At 38.4% G+C, this 14,562-nt stretch overlaps 1 protein-coding gene across 1 annotated transcript; it reads right to left on the reverse strand.

Annotated features, from left to right (window-relative positions):
- Positions 1-562: 562 nt before the first annotated feature.
- LOC110976430 (uncharacterized) lies at positions 563-11,666 on the reverse strand. Its single transcript, XM_022229689.2, has 4 exons — positions 11,328-11,666; positions 5,376-5,537; positions 3,078-4,957; positions 563-2,912 (listed from the first exon to the last, which is right to left on the reverse strand). The coding sequence occupies exons 2-4, from the start codon at positions 5,479-5,481 to the stop codon at positions 2,421-2,423; spliced, it is 2,478 nt and encodes an 825-aa protein (XP_022085381.2). The 5' UTR covers positions 5,482-5,537; positions 11,328-11,666; the 3' UTR covers positions 563-2,420.
- Positions 11,667-14,562: the final 2,896 nt, after the last annotated feature.

A 14,562-nucleotide genomic window follows, 5' to 3' on the forward strand; every position in this document is an offset into this window, starting at 1 on the left:
TCACCTACCCCATCTATTCCCCTCACAATGGCCAACTACTGTACATGTACATGTAATTTGGCATAGGTCAGTAACATTCAGCTCACCTACCCCATCTATTCCCCTCACAGTGGCCAACTACTGTACATGTACATGTAATTTGGCATAGGTCAGTAACATTCAGCTCACCTACCCCATCTATTCCCCTCACAATGGCCAACTACTGTACATGTGCATGTAATTTGGCATAGCTCAGTAACATTCAGCTCACCTAACCCATCTATTCCCCTCACAGTGGCCAACTACTGTACATGTAATTTGGCATTGGTCATTAATATTGAGGTGACAAATATTTCTGATGTAGACATTAGTTCATGATTTTTCATCTGATTCTGTATTTGTTACAAGAAATTCACAGATATTTGTTTAAAATTGAAACATGTAGTTCAACAGAATTTTAATGGTGATTTCCGTTACTTGAGCATATATTTATTCTGTTTGTATCAAATGTTACAGGTACATGTACATGTACGTAACTTTTCCTCAAATCACATCTCTCGTTTGTTTATTCCTGAATCCCGTACTTAGAAAGAAAGTGGCACATACCATCGTGCAGATTTGAATTTCCTCTCTTTTTATTTTGCTTTTGTTGTTACTTCTTTGTTTTTCTGGATTCCTAACTCCATGCCTGATACATTTGATAGGAGGTGACCTTGGATGGCTAGTCATTCTTGCACAACCTTGTTTATTAGTGCATTAGGATTAAGGCCTTCTTATACACGTACCTATAATTAATTCAAAGTTCAATTTAAAGACGTTGAATTGGATAAATTAAGACCTTCATTGGAGTACCACTTGAGACTGGCAGTGCTAATGACTTTAACTCTCATCTTAATGTCAAGAGGCGCACATCAAATGACTCCTGCATTTTAGTAAAATCAATCTCTAAACACTGATTTTCAGCTGAAGTAAATCTGCCATCCAGTTGTTGAGATGTTTCTTTCATTAGGTCTGACAAGGGCTTGTTGGAAGTTAAAAATAATGAGCCTACGTGGCAATTTCAAATTTTGGTTAATGAGAAAATAGTATTCATTATCCAAACAGCAAATTTTTCTCTCTGGCCTAGTTTTAATCTCCTACTTTGAATTTCAGTGGATCTATTATTTTCAGCTGATAAATTGTATGATATAAATGGAGTTTAAAACTTTGCAACGATCATACAATGAACTTGTCTTATCATTGCTCACTGCTATGCCTCTAGTGATCCCTTCTATCTTGTAATCAAGTCCCACATCAAGGCATCATCTTACACTTAGTTTAAATTTTAGTTGATTACTTTGAATACCCTGTAAGATTCCATTAAAAATATGCATTGTCACATAAGTCAGCGTTGCTACTATATGAACACTGCTGAATATTCAATGTGTTAATTATCTGTTCACATTACATACCATTACAACCCATTAAATAGCTTAACTACTGCCTCATTTAGATCTGCTTTCGAAAACTGAGTTTGTTTTACCTATTGATGAAGGAATCTTCTCAACAGATGTGATTTTAAAACTCCACAAATAAACAAGAAAAAGGATGATACATGTGCCAATATATTCACTGAATATACAACTCCAGTAGGAATGAAGTAAAGCATACGTACATATAGAGTATCTCACTGATGGTAAAACAGCTATAGAGTTGGCAGTAGAAATTCACAGCATAGTCTCGTTTGACCTATCAGAATAGAGTGTACTGACATGACGTTCAGTAATTCTAACATTAGAGCCAGCATAGACTTGAACAGAATGAATATAGATATGATTTTGCTTTGACATGTACAAGCAAATTAGCCAATGGCCATTTCAAAGAAAGACATTGAAAATGTGTATTTTATACACCATTTTGCATGCATGCCTCATCAACACACTGTATATGTAGCATTGCCAAGTAAAACTCTTAATCAAATACCTATGAAATATTGATAGGTTGTCAGTCATCACTTGACCTTTTCACAATATGTGTGCCACTTCAGAAACCCTACGTTTAAGGTGAACATCATTGGGAGTATTTTTTCTGCCATTTTCTCATGAAGGTGTGCATATTTATTCATCGTGTTTCAAAAGTATAAGTGTATACAAATGTAAGTGTGACTTGTGTTCACAGAAAGTCATTCCATTGTTCACTTCATTGTGAATCAAATCCTTAATCTCCACTTTAAGTTGAAATATTGGATGGTATAAATGACTATAAGTACACTGTAGATTAAATTCTCAATGAATGAAATTTCCGAGAGAACCGGTCACGTTTTTACCCTAACTAAAATCACACAATAAGCCTACATGTAAATATATACGTGCAGAATTCATAAAGAGAGAGAAGAGAAGTGATGCAGTTTATGAACAAAGGTATCATTCACGTTAATGTTGATGACCATCACTTTCTTGTGTCTAATTACCATTGACTGTAGCTTCGTTTTCATAAACAATAGCAGCATGCCCTTCTACTTGTTTCTCAGATTTATTTGTATTTGTAACACTACCTTTTTGACACTTTTCATCAATATTTTTCACATCTTTGACACCGACACAGACTTGTGTGTCTTCAGTAGTTTTTCCCTTCCCTATTTTGCTACCAGCTGTGTTCTCCATATGTACCTCAAATACGGAGTCTTCTTCAGATGAATCCATACGAAGGAAGGGGAGTGTGCTACAAGACGAGCTTTGTCCAGTGACAAAGTTATTTCTACAACCTGATGTTTTGTTGAGTGAGTGTTGGACAGTGTTGATGTTACCAGCTGAACTAGTAGTCATAATTGGCATTGGTGACCTATCTTTCAAGATGCTTGTGCTGTGAGCTGTTGGGATTGGTGGTAAGGGCATCTGTCTTCTAAGGACACGTTGTCTTTGTCTCAGTCGATGAGATGGTGGTCTTGGAGGCACCTGTGTAGAAGGCATAGAGACATCATTCATGATACATCATATGTTTGTCTTTACCTGTTTGGATATGGTGTGTGCACATAACATAACATATCTAACACTACATTCTGTCAACATAAATATTAGTCCACTGCTTATTACTTGTTGAGGTTTGTGTGCATTTTTTACCTCAGGAGGGGTTTCTCCTTCTGACGATGGTAAACTCTTCAAGGTGCTTGCTCGGTGCCTTGGGGAATAATTGTCAAGACTTTCATAGATGCTCTCTTCTTCGCACCCAGTATTACATGTGACATCCTCGAAACCAGTGTTGCATCTTTCCTGAAAACCTGGACTTGATGGAGCTGAGGAGCAAGAACTAGATAAAACTCGACGAGGTCTTGGCAAGGGAGGATTCAGTTCTGGATCAAATGTCATGTAACCATTCTCACGATTTAAATCACATCGCTGTTGTTTTTTGTACGTATAGACAGCAGCATCTGAGTCGGATGGACTGCCTGGTAAGTCACTGTTCCAACCGTTACTTGTTGATTGCTGTGATTCTTGTGAGAAAGTTCGCCCAAATGATGTTCTCCCTGTCAACACCCTTTCTAGTCTCTCAACAGCAGCTGAAACTTTCCCTTTCAAACCACTAGGGGGAGTTATGCTTCCTTTCAAACCAATGTTGAGGTTAGGATGCGATAAGGACAGTCTTTTCAAGTTGAGACGGTTGAAATGTCTGGTGATATAGAATGGATCGACATACCCATTACTGTCCACTGATGGCCTATGCTCCATGGATATATCGGTTTCACTGCATGAGCTTCGCAAGTGACGTAACATGCCCAGGAAACCTTTAGTCTTCTTTGACCCTTCACATTGAGGACCAGTGGGACGACTTTTCTCTGACCATGTTTGTCGTCTAAGCGGAACTGTTGGGCTGTAAGATGAACTTTTCACAAGGGGTGTCTTGGCTTTTTGGAGACATAAAGTGTAGAGTCTTGCACGTCTGATATGATCAGAGGGTCTTTGTTCGTCAGTTGGTGTAGATATACATTTTTGTGAGCACAGACTAGGATAACTACTGTTGATGTTACTCTGATGAGAATTCAGTTCATTAACTCTATCTTCAGAAAAGGTTCGTCGCCGTCTTCTGTTTTGACGATACTGGATATGCCATCCCTTAGGTGAGGATGGTTGTGATTGAGGTGTGTAGTCGGTTATATGTGTCATCATTCGTGATGGATGTGGGTTTGGTGGAGTAGGCTGATACCCATATTCACAGTGCCTTGCTTTTGATGGTGGCTGAGTAGTAACTGCTTGTTTTATTAGAAGAGGTCGCTTTTTTATCAGTGGAGACCACCGTTTTCGTCTGCGTTTATTTGTCTCTTCAGAATTCAGTTTTAGTGATTGGGTGGATGAATTAGAATCGTATGGATCATTCTTGTAGCAGAGACAACGGTGTCTACAGTAGGCACATGGCATACTGCGACTGTCAGTGTACATGTATTCAACTTGATCAGTTTGCACTGCTTTCTCAGCTACAGGTGGTCTGTATACTAATGTTGTACTCCTTTGTTTCTTTGGTAATTGATTCCCCCCAATGACAGATGGTTCCCCTTCACTGCAACTACTCTCAGCACTTGCCAGTCTAGGTCTCGGTTCAACATCTAAGAAGACACTGTCATCTTCATCATCTTTGCTGTCCTGGTAACTGATTTCTGCCTCATCTTGCAGATTCCTTTCCACGTTTATGTTGGAGCTGTTCGGTTCAGCTCTGCTTTGCAGTATTTTGGGACTTTTATCTTGGGAAATTTCTATACATATTTCCGTGTCAGCTCCTTCGACAGTTGATATACTGCCAAGTAAAGAGGAGGTCCTCTTACGGCGGATCAGCTTTCCCAGAAATGACCGACTATTTGCTCTCTGTTGCCTGCCCTCCTCTAGATTAGGATTTTTGCTAATTTCATCAGCCTCAGGGATCTTATTGAAAGAGGATCTGGTTAACCTTGGAGAGTTGTTTTTACTAGTAACAGGTGTAGCAGGATACCATGGGGCCAACAAGTGACTGTCTGTAAAAGAAAAGAATACAAAAGCAAAAGCACCTAGAGTCTTTCATTTGCACTCGATCAAGTATGTGATAGTGGCATTGCGAAGGTTTTCTTCAAAAAGAGGTTGGGCATTTATTCTGTTATAGAAATAAAAGTGTTTGGGTACAGTACACTGCAATAGAAACTTCACACACTAAAAGTAAATGTGGTAATTTACTATCTTCATCCCTTCTTTCTGACTTTTATTGAAAACATGATTAAGAGGAGGGTTCGTTTGTAAAACTATATCGAGTCCTTTAATTAACAAGCATTTAGGAAATGACAGTTGACTTTAGTAAAGAAAAACAGTAACAACAGTCCAAGTAAATATTTCTTAGAATTTGTACATTTTATTTTCATGTTCATGTTGTTGGTTCCTTATTAACGAGGGTTTATTTACCTGTTTTTAAGAATGTCCCAGATGCCGAGCGTAACTGTGGCCGTTGTCGACCCTCTGTCACGTCACTACTTGCCCTTCTTGGCCGAGTGCTGATCGTTGCTCCCATTCTGACCGAAGTCAACAAACTGATGATACCGTTCTCAATACAAGAGGGTTTATTACCTGTTTATGGAGTGAAAAGGTCATTCCTGTTAGATGTATGCCTTGAATGATAAAGCTTGGCACCAAGTATTCCCTTTTTTTGGTGGAGTAATCATCTAGGAAGAGGATAAGATGTCACTACTGTTTATATTATTAACTGCCTTATGGGGAAGTTATTTAATTTCAGTATCGTCCATACTTGTATTGACTGCGACCTGAATTTTCAGTTTGTAAGATAATGCAAGGTTGCTAGCATTCTCACATTATCCGTTACTATGGTAACTGTGTCCATCTGTTATTTCTAATTTTTTTATTTTCTCGTGTGTTCCCCCTCAAAAATATTAATAAGTAAATTTAATTCAAGGATGGATGTCACAGTGATGTCGTCTACATGATCATCTTGATCGGCCACATAAACTGGGCCTCGATCCAGGGGTGAAGAAATCGAAGATCGTTGGACGCCCACACAGTGAAACGGCCTTGCTCTGTGATAACATGGAGCCAACTACCACGCTATTTGATTCAGTTCTAATAATCACTTGTTTATTTCTTCACTCGTAAAGACAATCAAATTATTTCTCAGTTTCTTAATATTGTTTTGTACATTTCAAGAAGTTTGGTCATCTTATTACCACCTGACGCACCCATTTCTAGGTACTGTCAAGTGACGGTTTCCAGGTCTTCGTACTCTTCGTACTGATTTATGCAGTGTGTTTCCTCTGGAACATGTTTTTTAAGTTAGTGCTAGTCCTGAGAACACTTGCACTGGGACAAGTGGCTTTCCCTGAGTTTGCTCTCCATTTCACAGCCGGTGAGTTTGACAACTCTGGCTGCCACGCTCCCTGGTCATATTGAATTTCCCTGGTAATTCCCTGATGGCTTATTGGAACAGGCAAGTATATACATGTACATGTATATGCCTGCGGCTAGTTGATGGAAATTAATGATGCAAAGAGACAGTTCGGGAAATTACACGATTTTGTTAAATATTCAAGCGTTCGTAACGATTGGGAAAAGAAGGATTTTAATTAAGAAAATGTTGCCAACAGTTTTTTTTTCGTTTTGCTTTGTCTGAAGATCTTAGTATACAAAGAAGTGCAAAGCCATTGCATGATTTCGAGCCTTTTAAAATGAAACTGCCGCATCAAACGTGTCTCCTCTCTTATGTCAAACATGGACTTCAGTTAAGTTGACTTAGTGTCCTCTGGGAATTCTTAAAACATCGAAGCGGTTTCTTGCTGTTGTGACAAAGCGTTTTGCCTGCAAGTTGACCGTATCTTATAGTCACAGCAACTCGACGCGTCCCAATGAGACCAATGCTCTGCAATGACACAGACACTCAAGTATATAACTAAATTTACGGTCAAGTGTGAACTGAATTTATAAGTCCTTGGTGATATGACCATCACCCGTAATGATGATATTGATTTTTGTGATTTCTTGGCGATAATTCGACCTCAGTAGTGTTTGCATTAATTGCCGTGATTTGTGCTTAATCCGTTATACGAAACAAAGAAAATCTATGCTGAAAATAGTTCAAATTCTCGAAAGAGAATACCAACTTCTAATTTGAATTCTATTCCACGCACGACTGAGACGTGTAAAGATGAGCAGTTTCCGGTGAAAGCTAGTTAGTTCAATTTTGTATGCTTCTGTACCATTATCAAGTGGAATTAGGTTAACACATGACTCTAAATGATCGGTTTTGGAGGGCAAAGTCCAGTGTTGCTATGCCTGGTGTAATCTTAGTCACTGGCAATTAAGGGAAGGTTTTTGTGATCAATACTTAAAGTGTCATTATTTGAAAAATAACTTGACTGCGGAAATAATAAATGAAAACATTACATGCTTCGAATGCTGGCAGTCCTTGCTGCAGTAATTGATAGAGTCACCAAAAAAATATAAGACACTGAAACTCATGAAAAATGGTTTCCATGGTTTTAATGTTAAGGAAGCTGTTTGAAGCTTACGGAACGCATTCGTTACAGCATAACATTCTTTGTAATCTCTAACGTTTAAAAAGATCTGGATCAGTACCATATTAAAGTACAGTGTAATCGATTCTCTATTCCTGCATGCACAGTTAGTTAAAATACTGAAGCCACTCCATGGAGGAAAAACAATCCAACGAAATAAACCAACAATCTCGGGTTATAAAGAAAAAGATGACAAAAATTGTATTTTGGTATTGCCGTTTCACAGTTTATTTTTTATAATTCCGTGTGTTTTTTAACCACCATGTATTTCTTCACGTTTAAATGGTTATTTCTTTTCTTTAGGATAAGATGTATGTAATAGACACTGAAAACACTAGTTCAGCAAAAGTGAAATGAAGTACAGGAAATGGACAAAGCCAGCCAAATAACCCTATATACCCAAAGGATGTACGGAAAATCACATTAAAATTGGATGATTTACGACTGTTAGTGTTTATTCCTTAACTTTTGTCATGTTTCTTATGCAAAGGTACTAAACAATACACAGTTATGGAAAAAAACTTTTCATTGTAAAGTGAATAACTCTCTTGAAATGACTGATAATTTGACGTTGGAAATGTGCTGTGCTGTGATCATGAAAATCCTATATCTGACAAGATTTTGAACACCTAAATTCTCACACAAATCATGCAGTGGACGAACAACGAAAACAAGGCATAAATTCCCCTGTACCCCCAAAACGAGACCCCTCCAAAAGCACAAGACAAAACTTTGTATGTTTAATTCATTTTAAAAATTTACTTATAATAATATTTAGTTTTGGGACGCTTTTATGCTTGTTTGAGGGTTCTTTGTTCATTTTATTATTATTTTCTGAGGTTCACATTACAGTTAAAGGATATCTCTCCTGGACACTGTTATTTACACTCAACAAAGTCAGTGTGAGAAATGCACATCTTACTATCTGCAGTAGCAAAAATTGTCCCTCTGACCATGAAAGCACAATACAGTCTACCTCGACTTCGTGAATCCTGATGAAAGGTGACTTCTTAATCATTTGAAAAAAATTGTCTCGAAACCGGATGTTGAATTTGTTGTATAGTGGGGATCTGTGCTCTCCACGACTAAGCTACTTTGATTTATTGTAGAAAACCCCAGGATTGTCCCTTCCTGTAGATTGTGACTTAAGGCTTTGAGTTGCCATGGTAATATTCTGCATTTTGCCAGACACCTGTTGGATGTCGAAGCTTTGCACGTTTCTCACGTGCTCCCAGCACTCAACATGTCGTGCATGGATCAGTGACATCACTGTAGATACAGGGGCAACATGCATGTAGTTTACTGTGGATATTAGTGTGCAAAAAGCTGGTTCTCTTCAAACATTGGGTTTAGTTGAATTTGTAAGTATAGAAACAAATAGAATGCAAGATATAAATATATTGCCATTATACTTACTGTTTCGCTTATTCAGTGAAAGAAATTTTAATGATTATTTCCCTTCTGTATGCAATTGATAACGGAATACATACTGTGTTAATTTTTTAAACGAATTAGGCCCTTCTATGAGTGATTGTGTGTATCACAGGAAAGGGGCACAGATACATGTGTAGGCTTTCCCGAACAATTTTGCAAAATGCATTTGAATTTATAAACATATTTCAATTTGGCTCTGATTTTGAGAACTACGTTTATCCTGATTTCATTTGTGCAATAAGTAGCATTCGATTTAATTTTGCATCATTCAAATAAACGACTGTGCACAATGTTTCATTAAAAGAATTACAAACACGTAATTTGGCTTTCGGTTTGACGTATGCGTTGCATTATTACGAATGTGCAATCCCATTCTCAGTAATCGATTTTTTATTGTCACACTGGCTGAATTGAACATTCTTCTTTTCATTTGGCACGTTCTGCATTAAATTTATACAAGCCTATACAAATCATTAAACATTTTTATTGATTCATTCATAAGTCAAGGTAATAATACCTGTTCTTATATATACACAAAGGTAAATGTAAATTGTAGGCAAATGAAACGTTAAAATAATATAAATCTGACCAAAATGAAAACCAGTTGTCTTGTCTCCCTCCTGCAGCCATTATTGGATATTGTAAAAGGCTCATGTGAAGTGAAACTTGGCTACATGCTGGGGTTGTGGCTAATGCTGAGAGAAAAAACAACTTAGGTTTGTATACAGGCTTTATTACTATAGTAGGTATATTTCAAAGGACTATACCACTTGGCTTCGTTCAGTCATCAGTAATATTTAGACATTTAATCCTTCAATTAAACATTACTCATATGTTTCTTCTAAATGATGTCGAATGCTTGTCAAGGAGCGAAATAGATTCATGATAATTAAAAGAATATAGGATTGCAGATTTGCCTCGGATTTGTCTTCAAGCTAAAAATGAAATGTAATTGTACCAAATTCAGTGCAAATTCGGGAAATCGTATGCTGTGGCTGAGTGCACCCTCGTGGAAATAGAATTTTAATTGTTAAACGGAAACAGCGGTTTTGGACGTTCATTCTACCCCTCTTTTGCTAATTCATGCAGACATTTTCCCAAAAATGTCTGGGAAAACCTATACTTAAAAGGGCCAGTGCGCTCGCCAAAGGCCAAACAATGAAATAAGCGCTTTTCATAGCCAAACATAGGCATAAGAAAACGATGTAATTTCATACAGTTACATAAATTTAGAACAATTAACATGATCTTTCCGACTCGTCACAGATGGTTGACTGAAATAAAGTCAAGAAGCCTGTTTCCGTGTGAAGTTAACGTTCTTATCCCACGACCATTCCTTTTCGTTCAAAGTGCGTACCAAAATAGTCAAATTAATAATATAAAGTTCGGGTATAGCTGATAAACTTAATAATCCCAAGTGTGTAAGACAAGTCTTTCTTCCAGAGTACTTGAAGCTGGCAGTGTTAATACTTTATCCAAATACTTATGCCATTATTCATTAGAAAACTAGCTGGTTGTTATTTCATTTTGAATGGAGAAACAGAAGTTTATTGACATATGAAATATTTCATCCTTATCTTTCCGTCGTTAATCGTTGTCAAGTTTTTGATTCCTCAGTGTCATATTTTATGAAGTATATACCAATCTCCGGGTACACCGAACTTTCAGATTGTTAAAGTACGCAAGGAAATGAGGCAGGAACCGTACAAAATTAATATTATTGCACTTTGTTATCTGCAAGACCGCGAAGCATCGCAGACATTTTAAAATTGAAGTTAAGAGATAAAGGTGTGTCGGTGACATGAACCGAGATACAAAATGTCCGATAAAAGTTCTCATTTTCAGGTTCTCTGAAATGCCGCAAGGCTTGGTTTTAGGCTATTAGATGAATTTTCCAACCCTTTAGTAGGTGAAAAAAATCCTGAGTTGGTCTGTGATATAAATCTTGGGGTAAATTTAATGAAGTGCTGTAACTTACATCCCCCGTGTCAGTGCATTTGGCCCTATACGTATGTGAAATTCAGTTCACGGTTATTATTATTTTGTTCTTTTCAATTTTCTTATACAATTACGAAACTCTAAACGAAGTCCCCGGACATTAAAGATTTTCTCTAATAAAACTTTAGTCTCACTATAAAGATGAATTTCAGCAGTGATGGCAGTGTCAACGGAAAACACAGTGAGGCTTTGCACAAAAGACTGGTCTCTGTATCCCTAATTAGGAATTTTTTGTTTTATGAGTGAAAAAGTGGAATGCTTTCCATTCGATAAACCTTAAATTGAAATCCTATAGCCTATTAAAATCATTTATATCTATTACTTAATTTAAAGGAACACGTTACTGTGACTGTTTTCTCATTTGACAAGCCTAGCAGAAAAGATCAAGACAGACTGCGCTTACCTTTGCTTGACGGAAAGCCGTACTAGATACATTGCTGCAGCGATAAAAGCTTTCTCCGCATCAGCGAAACAGATTGGAGTGGTCTGAAATGTACCAGCCGGTGAGGTCTGCTGAAATACCAGCACGCTAATAAGATAGATCTGGCAGAGGACAGGATGATGTCATGATGTCGTCTCACTTGCCAATGCATTAATTTATTCAGACGAAACTGATGCTGCCGAACACTCGTGCTGTAAGCCACGCCCACCACACTAGCCTTGGGTTGTCTCTAACCCCGTTTTCCTGAGGGAAATCTTGTAAGCCCTTAAGGCAGCAGCTTGGACCAGGCTTCGGGTTCACACACACACATCGTCTCAAGATTACCTTGTTGCAGTTCTATTCGCCTGCGCAGTTTTATGTTCCACAGATTCTATTTCACATTATGCCGCCTCTATAATGCAGTAAGGTGTGATATTAAGACGGCCTAAGCGTTAATTATAACCGTATAAAGTTATAATAAACACTTCATCTTGTTCTTAAAAGTCATGTTTGGTCACTTGAGTGAGCTAAAACTCGATAAGGGTCGCAGTTATAGGTTTTAAATTTTGGAAATCACGATCCTTTCATTTTATGGTATGCAGTGGGTAAATCTGCATGTAAGATCACAGGAGGCAAACTATTGAATCCATAACAAATTAATATTGGTATGAAAAAGTGATTAATGGCTATATACTGTGGCTATTGATCTAGTCTAAGCACGGAGGAAACCCAGACGGGTAATTGCAAGGGTGGAGGCATAAAACAAACAGGAGGTTTTTCAGAACTGGCAACTCATCAAGTGAATCAATCCGAAACTGAGTGTAGTAATCAAGATGTCCATGATACTAGCCATCATCTAAAAGCTAGCTAATAGCGACATTAATTACAAGTCTGCTCCCAGACATGCTTGTGCCTATCGAGTATATGGGTCGGCGCGCCACGCCCCCCCCAGTGGACTTAGGGATACCACTGATATCACGTTGCATTCAAACGTTCCTCGTCGGACCTTCTGACTTTAGTGGTTGGTAAAAATCACCCTCCACTTAAGTCCGTCTACTTCAATTAACCATTTGTGAGTTAAATTTGAATAAAATCTGGTACACTGAACTATCTGATCGCACATAAACGTGACAATTTGAATTTTCCAGACTGAAGACACTGCTGCTATACCTCTTGATTCATGGCAAGCTTTTGCATTGCGACCACCATCTCGGGAAGGGAATGGGGTTCATATTTGTGCCCTTCTTATCCATTGAGCTGAGAACAGTGTATTGTTGCAAGACGTCTCTTATGTAACTAAGCAAAGCTTGCCCCGAATCACAAGGTATAGCAATAGAGAATTCAAATTGAGTTGTACCAGATTTCATTCAAATTCAACTCGCAAAAGGCTTATTAGTAGGCCTACCAGGTTTTTAATAGCTGGTTTGAATGATAGAGGGCGGACGCGCTTTATCACACATCGGTCGAGTTCGGGCGGTCCGTTCTTCACATGGATTTCGTGTTCTCGCGCCCGAACGGCGGGAACATTGAAGACCAAAGAACACTGTTCTCGGAACAGGTTCACACACCACCTCCTCGTCAGGATTTCACACGAACACATGGAAAAAGTCGTGAGATTTGATTTTTGAACAGCCGCCAAAGTACCGATATGGCTTTACTCGGACAATGGAAAGTTTTGACAGAAATGAATTTTTTTTTTAATGGAAAAAAAGTTAGCCCAGTTATCCAACATTAAGTACCGAAGAATGCACAAAGACGCTGCCATGTTGCTAGCCACAAATAAATACTAGCGTTATTAACCGGTTGTACTTTCCCGGCGTTTGAGCGACCGACCCACGAACAGCAAATCGAGCTAGCTGTTCGTGAACAAACGAGAACAAGCCGCCCGAACTCAGCCATCTTGTTAACAGTTAGGGAAGCGCGCCCTCTGTCATCTTTTCCCGGAGCACGAGTCAGAGTTGCCGCAAAGTAGCAACTTGAAGCTCTCCTTATTATGCACGAAATAATGGTCAAGGCCGGATTCAGACCCCATTTGGGGGGGGGGGGGAACAAGTAAACGGCGTCTCCGGTGCACTCTTTGCAACTCACTGCACCACTCCCCAGTCACAATTTAGCAGCTGCTCACTGAAACAGTTTCCTGAACAAAATGGGTCTGTCCATAAAAAAACAACCTCCATTTAAGACACTTCACTTTGTTAAAGACAAGACAAGACGAGACGAGACGAGACGAACACCATGGGGGGGGGGACATGGCCTCCGTTGCCCCCAGGGATGCTCCCTTGAAAGTGGCTAAATAATTCTTAGAATACCGTCTGAGTTCACCCTTGTGAGGCGTCGGGGGCTTGTAGCATCAAAGACCGAGGATGGGGGGGGGGATCGGAGTTCCATTTTGTGGGATCATCAACTGTTAAATAGCTTCCCGAACATTAGTTTAAGGTAAACTGTTTAATTAAATCAAAAGTTAAATTGTTAATTGTGCACTAAATATTAAATTAATTATTATGCATCAATAATCAAACAAATTTTCTAGAAAAAGCTACACTTGGATTAAACTCTACATTAGGATTAAAGTTAAATCTGGGTTGGGGCTTGGACGGGGCATAGAGTGCCAGTGAGGAGGACTTACGGTCTGTAGTCACTCCACTTTCACTGTGTCATTCTTGTTCTTCAGTATTAAAAAATAATTCAATTAGTGTTGTTGCTTTTTTTTAATCTGCGTATATGTTATTGTGAACCAAAATGTTTAAGCCTGTGACTTCTAATTTAGGAAATCCTGTTTAAGTCTGTGACTTCTAATTTAGGAAATCCTGTTTAGGTCAAATAAACCAGAATGAAATAAAGAAAAATTAATACCTCTCGTTTAAATACATGATTAAAAAAAACCGACTTTTATATTTTGACCTGTGTCTCTCCTCTACGAAATGTGTATCATTAGTCACATTTCCTGAGAAATAAAATGATTGCAATCCCAAATATAGATATGATTGAAGCAAAACGCTTACATCATTCGTACTGTAAATATGGCTGTGTCCAAAACGGGCTCCAAGGGCTACAGCTGGGTCTGCGCGTCTATGCGTTTCAAATGGAGTCGAGTGGAGCCCTACATGTAGACCTCTACACTACAGATAAGGATGCAGCCTACAAAACAGTAGTCGATTAACTATTGAAATATGACGTCACCGTTGAACTTGTCTAGTTCCTCGTATTATCTTACGTA

The sequence above is a fragment of the Acanthaster planci genome, linkage group LG11 (assembly GCF_054643075.1).
Source record: "Acanthaster planci isolate LZ-2023a linkage group LG11, COTS_SCS, whole genome shotgun sequence".
Taxonomy (NCBI): Eukaryota; Metazoa; Echinodermata; class Asteroidea; order Valvatida; family Acanthasteridae; genus Acanthaster; species Acanthaster planci.